We start from the raw sequence: 24,015 nt of genomic DNA on the forward strand, positions 1-24,015 counted from the left end.
TCTCCTCTGTGTATAAACAGCGCCCTCTAGTGTCCAGCTCTTTTTTCTTTTTATACAATATAAAATTATATGCATAGCATTTCTTTTTAAAGTATATTCAGTATTGATATTGCATCAGCTGAAAGAGGCAAAGTGTATTGGAAAGATTTAGGCTGAGCAGAGGGCTGGAAGTGAGTATTGTCTACATTACATACTTTTTAATCATTCAGGGCAAATTTCACATCCAAAAACTTAAATGTACAGGCTCCAAACCTTGCCACATCTTTCAGTGTTTCATTGTCTTGCTGTAGTTGACCCAGACGAGAGCAACAAGCTGAGAAGACTTGTCAGAATTTCAGATACATTTGATTTCATTTGAACTGTAATTATATTAGACTCAACGAATTCATCTGGATCTTAAGCTTTGCACTGAGTTTGTAAAGATCGGCGAGTTTTTACAAAAAGGGGGTGGGGCGGGCGCTTATGTTTACCGTTTTATTTTTGGTATAATCCTCCTATGTTAGTCTCAGAGAGTAAATGCAAATATTAGAAAAATAACCCCCGTCCCCACTCATAAATGGTATCGTCCAAAGATGGCAGCCTCCGTGTGGAAGCGTTGTATGAGTGCAGCAGTCAAAGTTAAATGTTTATCGCCGTCTCTTTCAGGTAAACACATCTTATATCTGACTGAGAGAAATCTGTAGTTTTATTTGATTGTTTTTCTCTGTATAAATTCCAGTTATTTGGCTCCTGTTTTCCTTAATAGGTTGCTGTTGCAGGCTGAATGTCCCAAGTTCATGTTATTAGCTAGCTATGTGCAATGTTACCTCCCTTAACCGGCTACCTGCCAAACAAAGGTTTCAGCACACAGTTTGCTGTGGTTTACGTGCTTTAAAAAAGTGACGTTAACCAACTCATAAACAGCCGATTAACGTGTATCTGTATGTACATGACCTGTTTAACTGTCTTTACAGCCAGAAGATGGTTGCTCTCTGCAGCTTACACAGATACCAAACTGTGGGAGACACGAGAAAAAGATCCACAGAGCCTGGGTAAGAGGTGAAACTGGTAATGCTAATGTTCACATATCAGTCTTAATGTACTCTCAGATCAGTAATGTCTCGAGTCAGGATTTCCAGGGTAGGACATTTTGTCACCTGGCCAGCCTATATAGAGATCACGAGTATGCAAATATTCCACAGGTTAATTTTAATTTCAAATTGGATTCAAATTCTCCGTACCTGCTTGAGTTTCCTCTCTAAGTCCAAATAAAGGCAGACTGGAGACTCTAAACTACTCACAGTTTTGGAGTAAATATGAGTGTCATATAGACTTTTATGCTGGCGACCTGTCAAACTTAAGAAGTCCTGCATATGATTACATGTATTGAAAAAGCAACAGAGATATTATAATATTTTGGTTGTTCAGCCTCAGAACAGCTTGATGTTGTGTGTTTAGTTTTGTGTTTAGACAACATTTAACACTGAAGCTTTTTTGTTGTATAAAAAAAAATGAAATAATAAAATAAAAATACATTCCTCAAGTTCGATATAAATAAATAGTCACATCCGTAAGTACTGATTGCAGATTACTTCATGTGGAAGTCCACCACTGGATGTACTGTGTGTGTCATGAGCACAGGGTGGCAGCATTGGACTGATTAGGAACTGCTCATTAGTGTGGATATGATTGCACACTGTCTGCCACTGCTTGAATTAAAAACAATAAATAATACTAAACATCTGACAAGTCTGAAATGAATCACAGCTTATGATTACTTTGATCATTTAAATCAAATACATTTTGTGTGTTGTTTTGTCTGAGGCAAGTGTGTAACAGTGACATGCAGTACTGTAAAAGACACTTTGAATAGTTTGTTTATTACATGATAAACTGAAATGGTCTTATTGATGTGTTTTTTCCCCTCCTACTTACAGCTGCACTGGCTGACATTATGGACAGGACATATGAGAGGAATCTCCCAGTTAGCTCTCTGACTGTGTCTCGGGTAAGCAGCATCTTGATTTAAATAGCCTTTGTATTAATCGTTTGTGTGAAACCTGTCACAGACCATAATACTGATCATCTAATTCGATGGCAGTAGGAGCAATATTTATGTTTTGTGTTTACCTTTCAGTTTGTTGACAACATTTCATCTCGAGAAGAAGTTGATCAAGGCGAATACTACCTTTACAAGTAGGAGATATATATTTATTTTTTTTCTGCAGCATCATTTCTGTGTGTGATGTCTGCTGCTTCCTTGGGTTTGTGTCTTATCAACTTTTGTGCTTTTCTTGGAATGAATTGTCTGTTTGGTTTGTCTGTTTTGGTTTATGTTGAGTCACATGCTTGTCTTTGTTCAGTGCAACTCCAGATTTTTCCTGTTTACTCCTTCCTCTGGAATCTGTACCCACTCATGTGATTACAAGATTTAGTATATTTCTCAATCTCACCCTTGTTCAGGGTACATTCATTTTCATAATCGGGTGAGAGCTACCATTCCACTTTGGGAAGTTTGTAAATATCAATTTTTAGTGTTAATCCATTGATTTGTATTTCAGATATCCGTACTCATTTCTCAGGATTAAGCTGTCAGATTTGCTATTTGCTCTTCTGGTGGTTCAGCAGCTAAAACAGATCAACATGGATTTGTGACATTCAGATGTAGTCACCTCTCATTCCTCACTCAGGTTTATGTAATTGTGTTTTGCACGTTAATTAAGCGTGTCTGTGGTGGAGGTATAGAAAGAAAAACTTCACTTCATTTAAATAATAAAAACAAAAATCAACCCTGCAGGTTTCGTCACAGCCCAAATTGTTGGTACCTGAGAGACTGGACCATCCACAGCTGGATCAGACAGTGTCTGAAATACGGAGCCAGGGAGAAGGCCATGCACACACTTAAAAATAAGGTACACAACATGTTGTTTTCTCCCCATTTATTCTGAAAATGATAACCTGCACACAGGCTCAATATTAGAAGACTGATTAGTCAACATAAAGGAAACTCATCTTTATAATCAGAAAGGAAATCTGATCAGAGGCCCCTGATCAGGGCTGACCGCCCCCTGTATCTGGCAGTGAGCAATCACTGATCCAATCTTAACCAACCAGATGCATTTTCAAACTGATGTGAGCGGTGCAAATAACGTCAGACAAGTTTGACGTTTTCAGCCCCGCATGTGTGCTATTCCTAAATGAGTTGTAGAATGTGGGAATCACTCAATTGCTCCAAAAGCAGAGACGTCCACCAGCCAATGACGTGTTTACAGTGAGGTCACCTCAGTCAGTATCTGTTGTTGTCTGTCTGTTGTGGTGTTGTGTTACTGGGAGATTAGAGATCTCGATGCATTAGGGATCAGCAGTTGTATTATTGTATGCGGTTTACCACGTCTTTACCAGATCGTGCAGGATAAACAGTTCATGCTGTCCATGTGACACAAATATTATAATATTCAAATTATGTGTGTGTGTGTGTGTGTGTGTCCACGTGCAGGTCCAGTTTGGTATATTCCCAGACGACTTCACCTTCAACCTGCTCATAGATTCTTACATTAAGGATGGAGACTTTAAAGGTAAGACTTTTTTAAAGGAATGTTTTGTTTTTTTGTTTTTTAATTAAATATTTTGGGGAAAAATAAGAGTAAGACTGACTGAGACCAAGTACAGGTCCTGCAAATATCCAAAATGTTCTTGTTGGCTATGAATATTGCCAGGTTAGGAATAGACTGCCAGTCAAATCCCTGAAATCAGATTTCAAACATTTTATTTCCTTGTTTGTAAAAGACAGAGGTGAAGAGGAAGCCCGATTATTTTTCTGTAATAACATTAGACTGTAAACAGTTCAGTCGTTTTTCAACAAGTCAAGGCCTGTGGTTGGTGTTACAACGTGTCCAATTAGAAGTACTAGTGCTAACATACTGTATAACTTCAGTATTGCACCTCAAATCTGATGTTGCGCTACTTTTAGGGATAAACTTTGCAGTAAATTTTATTTTTGCTCTTTTGACTTGCACTGTCTGTGTTGCTAATACTTGATAAATCTTCTTCCTATGTCCTATAGAGGTCCATTGTTGCCAAAATACTATTAAAACACATCAGTGAGCCACTCTGTGGAATCGGGTGACCTGTTCCTTAATTACTTGAAAGATGGGAAATGTCATTTGTTTTGAGTCCATCCCACACGCATCATCCTGCTGTTACGACTCAGTATATGTGTTTTTTCATAAACATATATCACACATAAACATACTTAGTTGTCACTCAAGCTTCGGCTGCATCTCTTCTTCTGAAATTGTTCAGTGACGCCAAACTCGAGAACTTGTGCTACCAGCTGTTCATCTTGATTAACCAACTGCCAATAGTTCCAATAGTCGCATACCAATTGTAAAGGGAAACGTGTATTCATTTGAATTTTCTTTAGATTTTTCTGGAAATGCGTTTAGAATTTGCAGTATTTTCAGAAGCCTTACAAAAAGAATTAAAGAAATGAAATGATAATTTATTCATTAGAGGGGAAAATAAAATATGAAATTGTCATGTAAAACAATGATCTTGCTGTATTTCTGCAGGTGCATGCTCTGTGGTTGAAGAGGTGATGCTTCAGGAGGCCTTTGACCTTCCCTCCACACAAATCCTGTCTTTGTATGCTCTGGGCACTTATCTAGCAAAAAGACCACAACTCACTGTGAGTGGAACTGCAGCCGCATGGGTGGTTGTTACGAAAACAAATGATCCCAGATTATTTTTATGCTTAGAAATACAGTACATTAACTGGACCACTGCATGGATGTCAGAGTGAAAAAAAGTTATATTTTCATTTAGGAAAACATCTGAGACTGATTAGCAAATGCATGTTGCAGCTGCACTAACAAATATTCCTCAAAATGAAATACTGAGACTTGTTCCTCACTGTGTTCAGGTGTCAGAGGAGAGGGCTTTGGGAGCATCACTGCTCATCTCCGGACTGGAGCAAGACAACACTGTTGGCCTGAGCGCCCAGCTGCTTGGCAATGCTCTCCTAGGTGTGTATTTTTGTTTGTTTCTCCCAGAGTGTCTGTTTCATCAATTCATCTCATTTATCCTCTTCCTCCTCCTCCTCTTCCTCCCCCATCCAGGAAAGGTGGAGATGTTAAAGGGCATACACGCCGTCTTCAAAGGGATGCCTCTCTTCTGGGGTCATGGATATGTGGGCCGAGCACTGGCTGTCATGGAGGCAGCTGTTTCTGGTGATGTCAAGCTGTCCAAAGACACGGTAAGAAGCTTATGACAGAAAAGTCTCGAGTTTTGGTTAATTCTAAAGATATTCATAAGTTACGTGTTTAATTTTGTTTATCACATGTAGAGCTGTGCAGAAAGCTGCTCCACAGTGGAGTGTCAGTTACGGGTGTCGTCATAAGACTGTTATGAACAAAATTCAGGTGATTATTGGATGTGTACTCAATGGCTGCTTAATTAGGCACACCTGAAAAATCTGATCTGTTCTGCTTACAACTATATGTTTATTATTGTGGTTTTGTAGTGGTGTATGAAACAATAGACGATGTGAAAAAAGGGTAGAAATGCTTCAAGTGGGGCTGATATTGACCTTAGTGTGGAGATCGTTTTGCTTCCTCATTAGTGTCGCCATTAACTTTATTGTTTCTGTTGTCAGTTGAAATCATTGAGTTGCGGAGGATTGGCCAATGGTTATTTACAGTGAGGTATACTGATTTGTGGAATTTGTGGAAAAGAGAAAGCTGCTCAGCACTCAGTATCCGCACATACTCTGAACGCTTCCCGGACCTCTGTGCTCAAAGCACAAAATTCAAGTCCTATGACTCAATCGTGAGACATTATCCTCCACTTCTTCTTCATGGGTTACTCATTTCTGGTTAGTAGATTCCTGCTCTTGGCTACAAATTCATTTACAGTGCTGTTCGTCATATAAGTACAAGATGTAGACGTATAACAACCACTTTGCATTTGGACTTTTGTTACTCGTATTCTCCACTGATTCTGACGTCAAACAGACGCATTTGCTCGCTGCTGTTGTAAGGTTAATCTGGATTTAAACTTTCTTTCAATTAGGGTTCTGTGTTCAAAATGAAAAAGGCTGTTGAATTCTGAGTCATACAGTGCAGTTGTGAACAACACACATGCACACACACACACACACATACACACACACAGACGCACAGAATAGAGACTGTTGTTGCTTTCCAGGTGGAGTGTATGATACAAATGGTCTTCATCTGCTGAGATGGAACACACACGCTGTCATATTGTTGTTATTTTTACGTATATGCACACACACACACACACACAGTCGGGTGTAGCTCATCTAATCTGGCCTGTGCTGTCCAGTTTGATAGTTCAGATTTGTCCACGTCTAATAAGATTTTGAAGAGCCTGGGGCACCCAGGATGTCTGTGAGAATCACTGCAGCCGGAACTACACGGCCTTTGCAGTAATGTAGACTGATCAGATAACACCTCAGGACAGAGAGGAAATATTACGTCTGAAATGAAGGTGCTGCTGACTGCCGCCGCAGGTCACAGTTAATCTTACATGTACCTAAGATTAAGAGGTGAGAGGCGTTCAGCCTCTTTCATCATGATATGTCTGTTCTGCAATCTTAAAATAAGGAGCTTTATCTTTTTAAAAAAACTGAAAATATGTTGCTTCCACTCAAGTACTTTAATATTAGCAAGAAAAGCGAGAGAAGATTTTCACGTTGTAACAATTACGTTGATTTTGCAAACAGACTAAGTTCCTTTTTTTTTTAAAGTAAGTTTTTTGTGCCTGCTTAATGTTATTTTTTTAATTATTCTTCAGCTGGACTACGTGAGTGACTTGCTGCAGGACCTGTCTTCTGCCTCAGACACCGACTCATCCGGAGAAGAGTCCACAGGTGAAGAGGACAAGAAAGAAGACACCGTAGATGAAGAAGATCAGGCTGAGCAGGCCAAGCTACCTCAGTATGCCAACAGATTCAAGGTGGGAGTACGTCATGTGTGGCTTTAGTTTGACATAGCAACTGAATTTACATCAGTTTGTCTTGTCACACCAGCCAGTAAACGTGATAACCAGCGTTTCCTGTAGAGCTGTGACAGCTAAATTACAGTGTGTGATGGTAAGATAACTGCGCAAAAATATAATATAGAATTATTTATCTGTAGCAAGTGACATATGGAAAAGTTGAAAAGGACAAACAACAACAAAAAATAGATCTGCTACAAACAATGGTTTGCATCAGTGATTTTAAAGAAAGCCAAAGTGCGTAGTTGTTTTTTATGAGGCAAAGCTTTGAAGCCTTAAGCAGTGGTCGTTCCTGTGAGCTGTGTTTTCTGCTGGTTTGTCTGCATGATAATAAAACAGAGATTTAGCAGGCCAGAGCGCAGCCTCTCCATTGGTTTTGTTTTGATGGTTTTTAAGATTATACCCTCAGTTGTTGTCAAATGCAGAAGGAAATGTTTTTTTTTGTGGGGGGGTTTCGGGTTTTTTTGGATGGGGGGTTATTAGCAGTATGATGACTAGACTGAGAGATGATTTCATTAGTGGCTCTCTGATCGATGATTGAAATAAAATAATTCAAAGTGGGTTGCCCCTTTCCAGGATACGTATTTCCACCACTCTACAAGCTCTGTGGAGCTTTCCTGGAAAATGTGTCTGTTTACATTCAGTGTTACTCACAGTATGCTGTATGTCCTTGAGGTCTCTCATACATGCTGAATCCCTTACCTTCCTCATTCAGCATTTTCATCCATGTTTACTAACTAGCCTACCTTTTGTTCTTTCTTACCTTTACTGCCACAGTGTCGACATGTTACCACCAACAGCTGATTTCTGTAAGAGCTTGAATCCATTGGCTCATTCATTCAGTCCCTTACACGAGTTCATAAGAACACTGCTCCATAGTGTCAGTGGTGGTGAAAAGCTGGAGCATTTTCAAATGTGTTGAATGGAGTTCACTGGTTTGGAGGGATTCACCCAAATCATTTAAATGAAGGGATGAGATCACTGTTGGGCGCTTCCATGCCTTTTTGTTTCTCTGCTTTTTCAGGAGCTGAGCAGCCAACTGGAGTCAAAGGGGAAAGTGGACTCTGCCTCCTTCCAGGCTTTAGTGACCTCTCTGGCCCAGCAGAACCTGGCAGCTGCTGAGAAACCCGACTTGGAGCGGTACGAGAGCCGTGTAGAGGCCTGGGAGGCCGAGAAGAGGCAGCTGATCCAGAGAGAAAAGGAGATGAGGGAGCAGGCTGAGAAGGAGAAACAAGAGCGATTCTCTGCAAAGGCTGCTGCCAAAGTCAGCTGAAACATGGCTGCTGAATTGTCCACTGAGTATGTACATTAAAATTGTGTATACTTAGGAGATAATTTTATTTCTCTAAAATTGTGAAATATTAACATTGTCAACATTACATCTGCTCACGTCGTTATTGCTTTTGTATATGTTAATTATTATGTGCTTATGTGATGTGGTGAGTATTGCTCTGTTTTTATAGAATTAAAATGGGCAAATATAATTATATTGTCAAAACAAATTTTCATGTTCATTTGTACCAGAAATTCTGTCCTACATTTATTGTCTTTCGGTTGTGAACTATGGGATGATATCATTATTGGAACGTATGCGCACATTAATTGTTAAGCTCGATGGTCGGGTGACCTCATGTAAGCAAAAAGAAGGGAAAGATCACATCCTCCCACTCTGTTTCCTTTCTGCCTGCAGTGGTGTGTGTGTGTGTGTGTGTGTGTGTGTGGGTTCTGTGATTGTGTCTGTCAAAAGCATCCTCTGAGGTTTTCTCACAGGGTATTCAAAAGGGTATTGCACAGAAGAATTCACTGATAGCCAATCTAGAAAAAAACAGTTTCTTTGCATGGAAAGGAATGAATTTATAGCCATAAACTGTTCACAAAGGAAAACCTAAATCATGCAGTGCAGATCCTGATAACTGTAAGAATAGACACAAAGTGCACTTCGGTGTTTGTTAAAAAGTGAAAATATAAACGTGAGAGCGCAGCTTCAGCTAATACAGAAACGGCACTCGCTCACTGGCAAACAGAGTAAACCCTGGGTTGTTTTGACTGTGCGGAAAGATAAGATAATAGATCTTTGGAGGAGAAAATGCTGTTGTGGTAGTGCACATAATGCATTCATTCCACATTATGTTGCAGCTATTCAGTATTCAGAGCGTGATCTTGGGAAACAGCGTGGTATGCAGTCCAGCGTGAATGAGCGACACAAAATGCTTTAAACAAGAACCATTGTGATCCTGAGGCTCCTCGCTAGCTGCCTTTCTGAGAGCAGCCCTTCACTCAAAGCCAATGTCTTAACATAAGCATTTACAAATGTAATTTAGCTGTTGGAAAATGCCACTACCCATAGTCTCCTCTGAATGTCATAACGTGGAGGTTTTAATTCCTCCACCTCCTGAAGTTGACTCTCCATGTCAGTGAATGAAAACATGCTGGTAATATACAAGCTGTTGAAGAGTAAAAAAGCCGATGTGGAGTACGACCAACGCATTTGAACCAACTTGGATAAAAACACTGTTTGAAGAACAGTGTAAGGTTCTAAAATCAAATTTAACAAAACAACACATACCTAAATCACATGACATTAAGAAATGGATGAAATACATGTACATGTACACATCTGTAATGTTACATATACATTATGTTACACTGGTTGTTCATAATACATTTTTTCCTCATTTAAAAGTTTGTGACACTTGTGTGACTGTGGGTTCTTACAGGTTAAGTATGAGTAGAATTACTACTCGCTCTGAAACAGATAGACGCATGACTTCCTACGCTCTCAAGGGCTTAGCTTTTATGTCAAATGTCCTTGTGATTTTATAGTGACTTCCTGTTTACATTGTTAAATGCTTTTGATGTTTCCTAGCATCCAATTTACACATTAAGGCTTTACCAACTCAGACTTATGTTTTGATCTAGCAAGTCACTTCTTTGCACTTAGCTTGTAGTCACAATGTTTTAGGAAAGACAGACTTTACACACAACTTTAGTTCATTTATGAATAGCAGGTGCAGCTCAGTCCTGTTTTGGAGCTTTCGCTTGTATCACATGTTCAGTATCATCGGATTAAATTTGCCCCATAGTCATGGAAATGCAGATGTTCAGACTTTCCATTGACTTAAAAGTTGAGCTTGACAGTTAATCCTTTACAGTGAAAACAGCTGTTGTCAAACAATCTCAACTTGGTGTTAGCTGGCTGTTGACATTGTTTTGTCAAGCTCCAGGCCAGTCGCTGTCCACTCAGGCTGACTGGAAGATGATCAGAAGGCTGAATATGTATCTCCACTACTGCTTTTGTAGGGCTTTTATATCAGGAAACTTACAGGTGAGACTAATTTCCTAAGAGACGGCCCAGTTCAAACACCAGTAAGCCAATGTGCCATCCTGGAACCAGCTGACGCTCCCACTGATGAAACTTTTACCATGTAAAAGCTGTGGCCATTGAATTAGCTCTAAGCTGCAATAAAAACAGGCCACTCATTACTCTGTCAGCTTGATTAAAAGTAATACGAGTGTTTACATTTCTTGCTGTTGTCAGAGAGTTTTTGACTGTCCTTTGTGTATTTGAGCAAGTGTCAGACAGGTGTGCTAACACCGTTGATGAAGTCAATCAGATGAGGTGTAAAGATAAAATCAGGAAGTTTTACATCCACATCAGCGGTTTTCTGGTGCCCAGATGCTATTAAGTGTTTTAAAAGACCTGTGTGTGTGTTTGAGGGAAGCTGTGTCATGGGTTCTTTCAGATATGTAAATATTATAGAATCTGCAGGAGCAAAGAGGAGATGCATTAGACTTTATCGGCGTGAAGCCTGGAACAGCTGTCACTGCACAAATCATTTATCTCTGACGGGAAACCTTATTTGTAGAATAAAGACATTTCAACAGCAAAAGAATTTGTCATAAAGCCAGCACATCCTCATCTAATCTTTAAGGTTCAGCACGTACTGTCCACACAGTACCTGAACAGGAAATGCCTGATTCACACAGTTTTAACCACTTGTAGCAGGAATTTTATCTTCCCAATGGCTGCAGTTTGTCCTACTCATGTAAATATAAAATTATGTTGTGGTGGTGTTTTGTTTTTGTTTGCCTCTGAACCTAACTTCAACATGAAATTATTCCTCTTTTTGACTTCCAAGTATGATTTTTATCTGAAATGAAAGACCGCTGGGTCTGTCCTGTTCTCTAATTGCAGGATAAGATGCTGCTGATTTTGTTGCTCTTGGCCAGAGCTTCCAGAGAAACACATTTATTAATCTTTCATTATTCATCAGGGTCAGTGGCTTCATACTTAACATTTTAAAGAGATAAGTGAAAACAAATATTGTTTGATTTATCTGTCCGTTTGTTTTGAGGGGATGCACGGCTTTTATATATCCTGACGTTGGTGAATTGCTCACGTATTAAACAGTAATAAATTAGGCAGATGCACGCTGGTAATTAGAAATTGATTTTATTTGCTATATGATTCATGCGCTTGTCGTTTTGTATAACCTTTTCATGCTATTCAAATGTTTGCATCGATGCTGCAGGAATATGACAAACTTTTTTGAAAACATTTATTAAAAAATACTTACTAAAACTAAAACTTAAACTTTAATTTCTACATTTATTAGAGACTTTGGCATTCGCTAAATTCGTAGCTTGTAGCAACAAACAATCAATGTGGAAATCCTTTCCCAGTCAGGATTGAGTTGTGTGAAAATATTTAATATAATATTTTTTTTTTACATGACTTTGGTAGTTTTCCCTTTTAACATCAGAGACTCCTGGCCTCTTTGTAAGAAACCTCAAACTTTAAAGCTGTCATGTACTGGCAGTTAATGAAAGTGTTACTGTTTTTGTCACGCATAGCTTCCGTTTTATTTTTGATATATATTAATTGCTGCATGAATTTCTGCTCAGTTGTAAATAATTACTAAGTATGTGATGTGGCGATGGCAACAGTTATCACAAATCCTGACCAGATAGGCCATAAGCTGTCAGTTCCTTTAAGAAATTCACAGTGTAGCATTGGGTTGTACGCATGAGGAGTGACATGAGTAACTGTGTGCCCAGTTTAAAAACGGAGCTTCAGAGAGAAGTTGGAACTCTTTGCACACCTGGCTAATCAAACAAAGTGGGCCTGAGTGTCAGACTGCTTTGCTCCCCTTCCTTCAGAAAATCCCATCCCTTGAGTAAATTGACCCCTCATGTTATTTTATTGGACATAATTTGTGAGATAGCACCTGCTGGTAATCTAAAATTTGCACTTTAGGGTTTATAGCTGGATTTTTGTTGTTGTCAGTGTTATCTGGTGATGCCATATTTACCGTCATACCCGTCATCTTCCTCCCGAATCCCTGAAGAACAATGGTCTGATATCCAAATATCCACTTTGCAGAATGTGGACTGTATAACAGATGTCTCTTGTACAAACTTGTACAAATGCACTGGGATATTTGATGCTCTGATGCTCATTGACATTTCCACTATCTCTCGCGATCTCCGACCACTTAGTGCTGCAACATTTTATCAACAAAGGTTTGCGAAAGAGTTCTGACCCAATACTGAGATGATATGGATAAAACACATGTCCTAGTGTTTGGAAAGTGTTTTGCAAGAGGTATCGCAGCTGTCCCTCTGGATGAACATAAAGCAGAATGTAAGAAAAACACCCCCACCCAATTCAAACAATCCTCATTTACCCTCACACTGAATCATAAGAGCATGTGGGGTTTGCTGATGAGAAAATGCCAGCAGGAGTTTTCAGAGTTTTGAAGATGGAGCAATCAGGTAAAAGATGAGACAAGGCCATTTGCATCAAGAGAACAATGATCCTGAGAAAACAGCTCGGAGAAGAAAGGGTGTTTGAGGAGTAGCTGAAAGGTGGTACATGAATCAGTATTTGCTTGGTCACAGATCAGACAAAATGGTCAAAAGTAATGGTGTCTGTTAAAATGTAATTGCTGTGGAACTTTGTCAGTGTGGCAGCTACTGGGAGCAGAATATTCAACAACAAAAACTAACTCCTGACCCTTTTCCCACTGACACACCGGTAATCTGAATGAAACTGTGGGTTCCCGTTCATTTACTTGCATTTCAATGAGCGGCCGCAGTGTAAGTTCACAAGCAGCATTCGGTGTCACAATCTGCTCCTTAGTTCACCTTGGGGCCCTGTCTCCAGCCCTTTAGGTGCCCTCCTCTCCCCATCACCTGACTGCCCCGCCCATCCTCACACCTGTTCTCACTTCTCATCAGCCAGCTTGTTTTTGACTATTTTGCCTGATTATTGAACTTTGGATTCTGGCCCGCTCCCTCCTGATTTATTCGCCTGTGTTGGCCTGCTGCCTTCTGGTTTGACCCTCGTTCGCCTCACTGTCCCTTGAGTTTTGCAGATTGGTTTATTTGCAGTGAAATCACTGAACTGCACCACCTTTACGTCAGAATTCTGACGTTTGGGTCCTTTCACCCGTGTTTGTTTTACCCTGTACTCTCCGGCCGTCACACAAAACTAATTCAAAAACTCGTTTGTTAGAATGTAAACGAGCTAATAAAATGACCGGTGCTCGTCAGGATTGGCTCATTTGTTTTGGTTTGGCTGTTTGGCAGTACGTAACTCCATTTCCTTAATTTATGCCTCATCAGCAATATAACATGCAGCTTTTTCCCCCCCATTGTGCTTAATGGGCAGCTAAGGTCACCTGGCCATGTAAAGATTATCCGTAAATGTCGCTATTGTAGCTTAGAGTTTCTGTCCCGGTTAATGATTACCACAGTAATGTCTCCAGCTGCTGGTACACTTGTACAGCAACTTGCAGTGATGTAATACTTGAACTGTTTGGATAAATTAACACTTTTAAGGCAACTCATGAATCACAAGGTCTTTAGGGATAAAATGTCTTGCTGGAGGATCAGGGAAATGATTGTGTAAAGTTTAATTTGTCTTTTTGACTTAAATAAGCTCAAGACAGCTTTTGTTTTTAACAGGCTTCTTCGCCCCATAACCTCAAGTGTAAACTGTCCTCTCTTGGTTTGGTTTGGTTTTTGCCGGCTGTGGACTGTCATTAACTGTATGAACAGATGTTGACATTAGATGGATACTTTGTGCTTCGATCATATATGTCAGTCACAGTAGTCTCATACAGTGAATTTTTGTTTTCAAGGAGATTATATATGATTAAACTTGATAACTTCATCAACAGTCTAAGCAACTCAATGTCAGTTCAACGGGATTCCTGTGGTGAATAATCTCAAAAAGCAGACAGTGTTTCTGTTTTCGTGTTGGCATCACATGTCAAACTGAATGCCAGTTCAAACAGTTTACATCTGATCCGCTGCACTGCGGCTTTGTTATGCTGAGTGAGATCGCATACGGATGTTATCTATAAATCTACCAGACCCCAGAATAAACACGTCCAAACTCTCTCTAAACTTTACATTTTAAAAGGCCACAGGCAGGAGTTTTCTCAAGGACAACAGCCCGTCTACCTGGGCCGGCTCTCAAAGATGTCAAGAGAAGTCACCCCGCTGACGATAGTTAGTCTGATATGTATAGCAACTGCCGCCTGCTCTGTTTGAAAGCACCAGATTAATGCTTGTGTAGCATTGTAGGCAAACATGTTATCTAGACTGAGGGTTAAGGTTCATAAAATTAAGTGCTCTTGTCAGGCATTTATATTGAATTTACTCGTAAATCAACAACCTCAAATGACCACACTAATGTTTTTGCACATTGTAACCCATTCACTGCTATGATGTATACTTACTGCTCCTGACATTTTCTGAAACATGCTGAGGTTATTTTCTTTCGGATTTTTAAGTTTACAAGTTCATTTCATTCTTTTTTTGTTTTGTTTTGTTTTGTTTTTGCACCTTTCATGGTATCCACTTGATTTAGTTTGTTACAAAATAAAAGAAAAAACGGCTTGAAACTTGAGATTGAAAGTTCATCTTTGACATTGGAAGCAACTCAGTTGAACTTTAAAATGACTAGTTTGACATTTTTGGAAATATGCCTCTTCCCTTTATGCCAGACTTAGATCATTATTGTTACCACTGTCTGTAAATGTGTAGCTGAAAGACTGCACCAGCAACTTCCTGAAGTCTGCGCTGCTGGCAAAGATTTGGGCTTTTGTGCAGATTAAACAAACAAGATATAACATGTCAATTAGCGAAGTTTCAAGGTGCTTTTATAAACAGATTCTGTTACCTTTGGACAAAGTCAAGCTAGCTGTTTTCCTCTGTTTCCAGTCTTTATACTAAACGAAGCCAACCAGCTACAGACATATCAGTCTACTCATTTAATTTTCTTCAACAAAGCAAGTGGAACTGTTTTACAGCTTGAAAATGAGTCAATTCATTGACAAAAGTGTAAAATGTTCTTATGTAGAGTTCTTTTTATTCAGTTATGAATTTCATGGGTGTGTATGTGTATCCCGCAGAATTACACCTGGAATGAAGATGGTTTTCTTTTGACCCATCCCACAAGCAACTGAATATGTCTGTACCTGTTCACAGAGATTTTCCCTACAGGTAGCTATTGTTTTTATAAACAAAAAGGCCTGTGGCGAGCCATATAGTCAGGCGTTAAATCATAAGCTCAGCCCTAGTCAAACACAGACGCACTGTTGCTAGAGAAATCTTTCAGAAGTACACCTAAATACTGTGGCAAATACAGTCCACCTCTAACTGTGTTTGTAGTTTTTCTCCCTTGATATAATTGCTCCCCTTGTTCTAAAAACAAAGTCAAATTCCAGCTATCACAGAAGAACAATTATGGTATGTTGGCACTACTTTGAGGCTATAGGAGTCTAAGGCAGCAGCAAATCCTTTCCAAGACACAATGTAGTAATTGTTTGGCACAGGAATTAAAGCCCTGGAAGAAATGGTATGTTTGGGCAAGTTGTTTTTCCTGTGCCTTCTTTAAGCTACAAAGTCTGACAAAATAACAAATGTACAAACAGAAAGATCCACTCGGTTGTGTGAATGTCTATCCACCGAACTTAACCTGGAGTTATTTTTTAACGGGAAATTGATTTTTTCAGCCGTGTTGGTGGTGGTCATTATTCATTACATGACTTAGTTTGCAGTGTGACCATGCTACAGGTTATCTGACTTCAACAAACAAATCCAGGAAAAGCACATTCATGAGAAGCCTAATCTTTAAAATCTACTTACAGAACATCCTGCACGGCTTTACACCCGACATGTTCGCTCAGAAACACAGAGCAGGAGACTGAGATCATATTTTATATGTATGCATAGGGCGACACACACAATCTCACAATCGCATTACGTAACAGCTGTTTTTCAAAGACATGTTAAGGCCAATTATGTTACACACAGGCTACGTATGAATGGCATGCTTGAGAAAATATTATTTTTTCAAGGCTATGTCACGCCCATACCGGCAGAGGGTTTCCCCCCTTTTCTGTGTTTAAATGAACGTCAGAAATTGGCAACAAAGAAAACAACTTGTGTGTTTTCCATGAGCACAGGGTCAGTCTAGCAGGTGACGTCAGGCAGCAGGGCTCAGGGTCTCGGTTCCTCAGAGTTCAAAATGTTCTATGACAGCAATCGCAGTCTAGTTGAAGGGAGGAAACAACCAGTGGACTGAATGTTTTTTGCCCATGCAGCTTTGCACAGGACTCTTATTCAGGTAATTCAAATGCTGATATCCTGCTGCTTAGACAACAAGCCAACACTGCTTTTTCACAAATGAAGCATCTGACGGTAAGTTCAGGGTTGAGATACAAGTGTGATACCTTCGGTATCCTCTGAACCTCACCCAGCTAAGCCTGGTTTATTTTTCCTGATCAAGAAACATCACGCCACACATAATGGTCATGGAAATCATAAGGAACACAAAACTTTTAGTCAGTCAGGCCTTCATTAAATTTGTTTGGGTCAAATATTTCAGGTGAGGGCAATTTTTCTGCAACTTATACAAATAAAAGGGAGTGCTATGATCTGCAAGGCGAGGGTCACAAGATGAGATGGCTGGACTTTCTTGACCGCTAACAAGCTAATCTGCTTTTGGGTTTACTGTATGAAAAGTAACTTATTTTGAAGTGATTCTTTTGTGGTTTTCAAAATCTGATTAATATTAATTAACTTAAGTATTTATAATGACTGTTAATTAGCTGCAAAGTTTTTCTCTTTTCTTATATTTGGTATATTTTGTTTTGAGTTTTGGCATTGTTCTGATCACAATTTGTCGAAAGTACAAATACGTAAAAGAATGGCACGTTTGATTAACAAACTGGACCACGACTTTGTCTTTGCTGAAGTTTTACTGAAATTACAAAATCACTGTTTGTATTCTTCTAGAATACCAGTAGACAAGTTAGCAAGGTTACCAAAAACTAGCTTACTGTTAGTTTTGCTTAAGTTGGGTGGGATTTCTTCCTTGCTCCCAAAGTGAGGTTCTGTACAGCAGCACTGCCCCTTGTGTCTGGAGGCTTTACTGCAACTGTTCCAGCACAGTGATGCAACTTCAAAGTTAAAGCCCTTAGGATGACAAGTCCAAGTCTCGACAGCCAGCTCTGTGAAGATTAGAAGCTTCTGTTTTTTTTCTCTTATTTTTCTGAAAACCTTAATATTATGCAATAAAACTTCCTTAACCTCACAGTCCACAGCAGAAGACATCAAGAGATCTTCTTTCTTTTCATTTCTTTCAAGAGATCAGATCCAAATGTCTGGATGGAGAAACATCTAATTCCAGGAGTTTTTATAAATAAGCAGAGTCCACGCCACCCGGCGTGAATAATCACGTTTGCTTTTACAATTTAAGTCACAAGAACTGTCATCATGTCAGGGACATGGTGTCATCACTGTCTCTCAGCAGGACGCTGTGTTTATTTGTTTTACGGTAAATGATGGCCACAAATTAAATTGTGCTGTAGCCATCTGTGTGTGTGTGTGTGTGTGTTGATTACAACTAAATGAGTTACAGGACAGAATATCAATGACCTTATAAAATATTCTTATAACAACCAGATTATAGAAACAGTCTCTTCAGACAAAAAGTCTTTTTCCAGAGGATACATTTTTTACTGAGGCTGTTTGACTTTCTGTCAGCAGGATAACTTGCAGGCTGAATAAATCTGAAAATTGAAATGTGGTGAGCTGATCAACATAAAACCCAGGAGCCACTGATTGGACTGTACTGATCCCTTTGACATTTTGTGGGATTTTACCCATAATTACAGAAAACTTAGGCACCGTCTTGATCCCAAATCAATCTTGTTATGAAATGATCATCAGGAAATCAATTTGGCTTAACCTTTAGCTTTCCTATTACAGCAGGTTGGAGCAGGTATAATATATAAATCATATTTTAGTATTCATACTATGTGTGTTTTGTTTTTTTTTGTTTTGTTTTCCACTCTTTGAAGCACTTGGAAGAAGATTTTTCTTAGTATTATTTCATCTATTTTAATGGCACTTTCAAAATTGCAGGAATATTATAGGAATATTTGTGTCTGAAGAACAGTTAGTTATTGAGTGAAAATACAGGCAGCTCTGGGTACAAGCCTCAACCAGTTTCCCAAAATATCATGCATAGACAATAATTAATACTGCGATGGCTTTTTCTTCTTCTTTTTTCACTGAGTCGTGTTTTACAATGTTGTTCAAGATTTGTTGGCAGTTTACAAAATATGTCCAGGACCTTTTCCTGCTCCAGACTGAACAGCTGATGACGGCTGTGAAGTGAAAATGAAGGGGAGGGACTGAGTCGTGTAGAAAGCTTGAAGGCAGGGCTTTATTTCAGTGAAGTCACTGGTGTCTGTTGTCTGCTTTTATCTCTCTGTCCTGTGGAGTGAAATCTGCACAGCTTGCCGAGGAGCTGATACCAAAACAGCAGCCTCATGATGCTCTGCAGGCGGACGGACGTTTTTTTACAAGTTGGTCTGAAGAGAAGGTGCCAACTGTTTTCACGCGTTTCGTTTTTCTGATTTTGACGATGTCGCCCTGGCTTCTGTCAAGTGCAAATAACTTTCCTAACCTGGACTGGAAATACCGGCGTTAAGAAAAGTTGTTTGACTCCTCTTGAACTGCACCTGAGGGACATGATGATGAATAATCAATCGATGACGGGGAGGACCATGGTCCCCACCATTCCGTCCATTATGTTCATTTTCGGGGTGGTTGGAAATGTCATCGCCATCGTTGTTCTTTGTAAAACTCGCAAAGAACAGAAAGAAACCACGTTTTACACGCTGGTGTGTGGGCTGGCGGTCACGGACCTCCTGGGGACACTGCTTGCCAGTCCGGTCACCATCGCCATTTACGTGAAGGGATCGTGGCCCGGAGAGGACCCGCTGTGCCAGTACTTTGGATTCACCATGCTTTTTTTCTCTCTGGCCGGCCTCAGCATCATCTGTGCCATGTCGGTGGAGAGATACATCGCTATAAACCATGCCTACTTCTACAATGACTATGTTGACCAAAAACTGGCGGGTTTGACTCTCCTGGCCATCTACATCTCCAACGCGCTTTTCTGCGCCCTGCCGATTATCGGCTTTGGACAGGTGAAGAAACAATATCCGCAAACTTGGTGTTTTTTAGAGTGGAGGAGCAACAAGACAAGCGATGCCGCCTACTCTTATATGTATGCGGGTTTTAGCTCTCTTCTTATTCTTGCCACTGTTATCTGTAACGTGCTGGTGTGTGTGGCTTTGATCCGGATGCACCGGCGTTTCGTGCGCAGGATGTCGCTGGGAACCGATTTGGGACGCAACGTGGACCAGAGCAGGAGAGGACGCAGCTTTGGGCGTCTGGCCGGTGCAGAGATTCAGATGGTCATTCTGCTCATAGGCACGTCGGCAGTGGTCCTAATCTGCTCCATCCCTCTTGTTGTAAGTTCTCCTTTCTCAGCCCCTTATTGGTTATTTCTATTCATTACGCACCTTTTATGCGCCATCAGGTTTTGTTTCTTGCAGCTACATAGAACAAGCATTTTGATCCAAGTCCAAGTGGATGATTTTAAAGCAACGTTAAAACATAATCATGTTTGTACCACATTAATTTTTTGCTCGTCTTATTTTAAGCCACTGCTCTCGTACTCCCATCTTGATTCATTCTATTCATTACGCACGTTTTACGCGCGGTACCTCGACGCAGAAATTCAATTCAATTCAATTCAGTTTATTTATATAGCGCCAATTCACAACAAAAGTTATCTCATGACACTTTCCAATTAGAGCAGGTCTAGACCAAACTCTTTAATTTTTTAATTATACTAAATGTTATTTTTGTAAGTTGATCCATATGCAAATGGATGTGTAGATACACATTTTCAAACATATTTTCACTAAACTGCGTTTATCCTGCCTTCTGTTTTTCTTTTACTGCTCCAATGCTCCTTATTCCTGTTAGTGTACTTCTCGCTGTTCACTTGCACACCCAGGCTGCACACACATTTATCCACCTACTCAGCCTGTGTTCTCTCCTCCCTTGCAGGCTCAGGTGTTTTTGAACCAGCTGTATAAGACTCCAGTGGAGCTGCGGCTAGACAAAAACCCTGATCTACGAGCTATACGCTTTGCCTCTTTCAACCCCATTCTTGACCCCTGGATCTACATCCTGCTCCGCAAGGCCGTGCTCCTCAAGGTCATTGAGAAAGTTAAGTGCTTATTTTGCAAGATAGGAGCACGGAGGCAACACAGACAAGCAAACTTCCACTGCACAGAGGGTCATCAGCTCTCCACAGTCATCTTCATGCGGGACTCACGCTCCCTGGTTTCCCACGACCTGCGAGATGTCAGCAGCAGCTCCCAGACTTTCCTCTACCTACCAGAGGGAAGTGAGGTGTACACTGGGAGCTGTCATAAAGCAGACAGGCTCTCTGGTTCACGACATTCATCAGTTAGAAACTCGCAGGCTTCCTATTCGTCTGAGCTGGGCAGCGTTGAGGCTCAGAGCAGAGAAGGGACAAATGTAATCAGGGACATTTCATGCCCAAAAGACCCAGCACTTCAGGTGTCGTTGAGCAGTGAGACAGTGGAGGAGAAATGCATCTGACTTGCCTCTGAATTAAGAGAAAGTTTTAACTTTACCATGAGGCAGATTGTCTACTGAATGACTTCTCCAAAAGTGAACTTTCAAACTTTTCTGAAAAATGAGAAAAGACACATAAAAATAATGAATGACTCTTTGTGCGAAGTCGGGCACATGAAGCAACAAAAAAAAAAAAGAGAGAAACTTGAAGTGCTGTGAGCTTTATCATCCTGTGTTCTCTATTTCAGCACCCAGCTACCTCAAGTCATGGCTATCTCTGGCTGCAGGAGCAGATTATGGCATTTTGCCCAAAACAGATCTTATTCTAACAGAGATGACCCACTTCTTTGCAGCTCAAGTGTCAGAGATGGAAAAGATATCCCCAGTAACTTCAGCTACTTTGTTCGATCTTTGTGGAAACATTTACCGTCAGCTAGACGAATCCAGTAGATTAGAATAACTGAGTCACACAATAACAGCAGTACTGAATGTGATCCTTATGAGTATTCGCTGGCATGTGTGCTGCCATTTTAAGGATTGATTCATTTAACAAACTCTATTGTATAGTACTTTTTGAAGGACATATTGTGTTGATTCCATGACTAATGTGCCAGTGCAGTATTATTATGTGGTGAACACAGATGTTTTTGTTCCTCAGCCCTGGAATACACACAAATATGTCATCTCAAATTATAAAAACTTTGCTTTCCATCATACAGTGAGGGTACAAAGATTCCCGTGCCATAGTTATTAATACCAAACTATTTAAATCTAACTGGGAACGTTGAACCTTTTCTCTGCAGAAAATGTGGTGCAAATGAGTGGACAGATGTTGCCTAAAGTGGAATATTAAGATGAAGACGTTTCAATACAACTTGTCAGCTTGAGAAGCCGTCTGATCAGTGTTGTGTAAAATATTGTTTGTAATGAAATTATTCTTCTCTAGGAGAAGGTTCTCGTCAGTAAATTCCAACTCTAAAGGGATTATCCACCCTAAAGAAGTTTTTGTGCTCTCTTATTAAATTGTATGGAGTTTGATCAGCATTAATGTTCACGAATGACCATTTTCCACAACTAACATCCACAAAATAAGGACTAAGAAAACTTGAGAACTAATTAACAAGAAGGTTTGTATTAGTTACAACTGCAACTAAGAACTATTTTTTTTACTAGCAATCATTTTGTTTATTATTCTCACTTAATCCATTAATTGTTTAGCAAAAAGGTCAGAAAATTGGGAAGAATATCAACATGGACATCAGTGTCTCAAAATCCAAGTTGATTGCTCTTCGGACTGCTCGAGAACCAGCAGTTCAAACCTCAAATGTATTCAGTGCTATAAAACGGAGAAAAACAGAAATAACTGACACTATCAAAGTTCAGCATCAGCACTCTGCTTGAAAGTGACACAACTGTTGATCGCAATAGTTGACTAATTGTTTTGGCTGTAAAATACTTTGGACAAAAATTCCAGTTTAGTCAATTCTACATCCCAAAATACAAAGACTTGAAAGTGTTTTGGCAAATGAGAGCTGATGATTCATATTATCCTCAAGTAATTTTTGGGGTTATTTTCTGTGCCATATTTATTCCGGTGACAAAATTCCCCTTCTTAATGTTTTTATAATATCAGTCACACCTTCAGCTGCTGTCTCACCACTGTATAATAGACTGAACTTTTGAACTCCTGTTTGTTTGAGCTTCTCCACTCAAATAAGCTTTATGTCTTAATTTCAGCAGCTTTGAAGCACACAGTCTACCTCCTTTTCCCTGTTATTAAACGGGCTCCGGATTGTTGCATAATGTCACCGATTACATTCTTGCCTTTCTAGTCTCTCTTGTTCCTGTTAATTTTAGACAAGTTTGTTCGTGTGCATAAATGCTGAGAATCACGCTCTTCAAGATTGTACAGTATAATTAGTTAAATGTAAATGAGTTTGACATACATATGGCCTATTAAATAATGTTTTTCAAATTTATTTTTTAATCTGGTCTTTGAATTATGCACTTTATTTTGTCGTTTGTTTTGTAATTTTAATGTAGAATTAAATCTGTGGACTTCAAGTCGAGCGTTATTTTGTCATTTGCTGCTGTATCACTTCATATCTGGAAACAATGACCTGTTGCATGCTGAAACTCAGCAGTAATAAATGAATATAACTAAGTACATTTTATAATGCAGCTGTAAATTAACACCTCCCACTGTCGTCTCACAGAAAACATGGCCTTTGACATGTTGTCGTGCGTTGTCAACATAAAGCGGAAGTTAATAATACAAGCACAGAGTTTCTCACACTCTTTTTGTTCATTTTTAATCTCATGACCCCCATTAGTAGAGACAAATGGCCCTGAGAAGAGTAGGCTACCACTTTTCCAAAGTTTGTAGACAAATAAACAAAAATGTAACACTCCGGGCTAAGGTTACATAAAATTAAGATTTTGTTAAAGTACAAACTTTCGTCTTGTGCTAAACAACTAAAGCCAGACACGCACAGAAAAAGAGAAAGACAGAAAGTCTTCAGTCTAATGGAACCAGAAATCAGGGTCTCAGGAAATAGACCTGGCTGAGAGAGCTTCTCTCCTGAAACAATAAACACAATCTAAGGCTCCAATTTATTGCAATTAAGCTTAAACAAGCAATTCAGTGGCTTAGGCAAACACGTTGCAGAGAAGCCTAAAAGACAGCGAGTCAAAGTATCTCCAGAGTCTGGGAACAACAAACATTAATTGAATTAAACTGTGAAAAATGGGATTGCACAGGAGTGAAGCCCTATGATGTGTGGAACAAGCACGTCACATCTCAGCAATCGGATCCCCTTAGCTGTCGCCAGAGTCTGCCGTAACTATTTCAAATTCTAAATGAACAACAGGTGAGGCTGATATTTACCGCCTGTGTTAACAGGTGCACAGTCGCATTGAGAACTTACTAGCGGCAGCTTCTCTGACCTCTTGGAAACAAATCTGACACGAACACAGTAAATGAGGATCTTTTTGCTGGACATGTTAGGACTGCCTAAGAGGATCCTCAGTTAC

At 39.8% G+C, this 24,015-nt stretch overlaps 2 protein-coding genes across 2 annotated transcripts; both read left to right on the forward strand.

The window, feature by feature from the left end:
* Nucleotides 1–493: 493 nt before the first annotated feature.
* mrps27 (mitochondrial ribosomal protein S27) lies at nt 494–8,501 on the forward strand. The gene is made up of 11 exons (XM_046387783.1): nt 494–645; nt 954–1,031; nt 1,917–1,987; nt 2,117–2,175; nt 2,777–2,891; nt 3,476–3,554; nt 4,551–4,666; nt 4,901–5,003; nt 5,097–5,233; nt 6,796–6,957; nt 8,024–8,501. Exons 1-11 carry the CDS (start codon nt 573–575, stop codon nt 8,270–8,272), a joined length of 1,242 nt encoding a protein of 413 aa, XP_046243739.1. The 5' UTR covers nt 494–572; the 3' UTR covers nt 8,273–8,501.
* A 9,916-nt stretch (nt 8,502–18,417) lies between these two features.
* ptger4a (prostaglandin E receptor 4 (subtype EP4) a) lies at nt 18,418–23,151 on the forward strand. Its single transcript, XM_046387784.1, has 2 exons — nt 18,418–19,841; nt 20,446–23,151. The coding sequence occupies exons 1-2, from the start codon at nt 19,053–19,055 to the stop codon at nt 21,004–21,006; spliced, it is 1,350 nt and encodes a 449-aa protein (XP_046243740.1). The 5' UTR covers nt 18,418–19,052; the 3' UTR covers nt 21,007–23,151.
* The last annotated feature ends 864 nt before the right edge of the window (nt 23,152–24,015 follow it).

This window comes from Scatophagus argus, chromosome 4 (assembly GCF_020382885.2).
Source record: "Scatophagus argus isolate fScaArg1 chromosome 4, fScaArg1.pri, whole genome shotgun sequence".
Taxonomy (NCBI): Eukaryota; Metazoa; Chordata; class Actinopteri; family Scatophagidae; genus Scatophagus; species Scatophagus argus.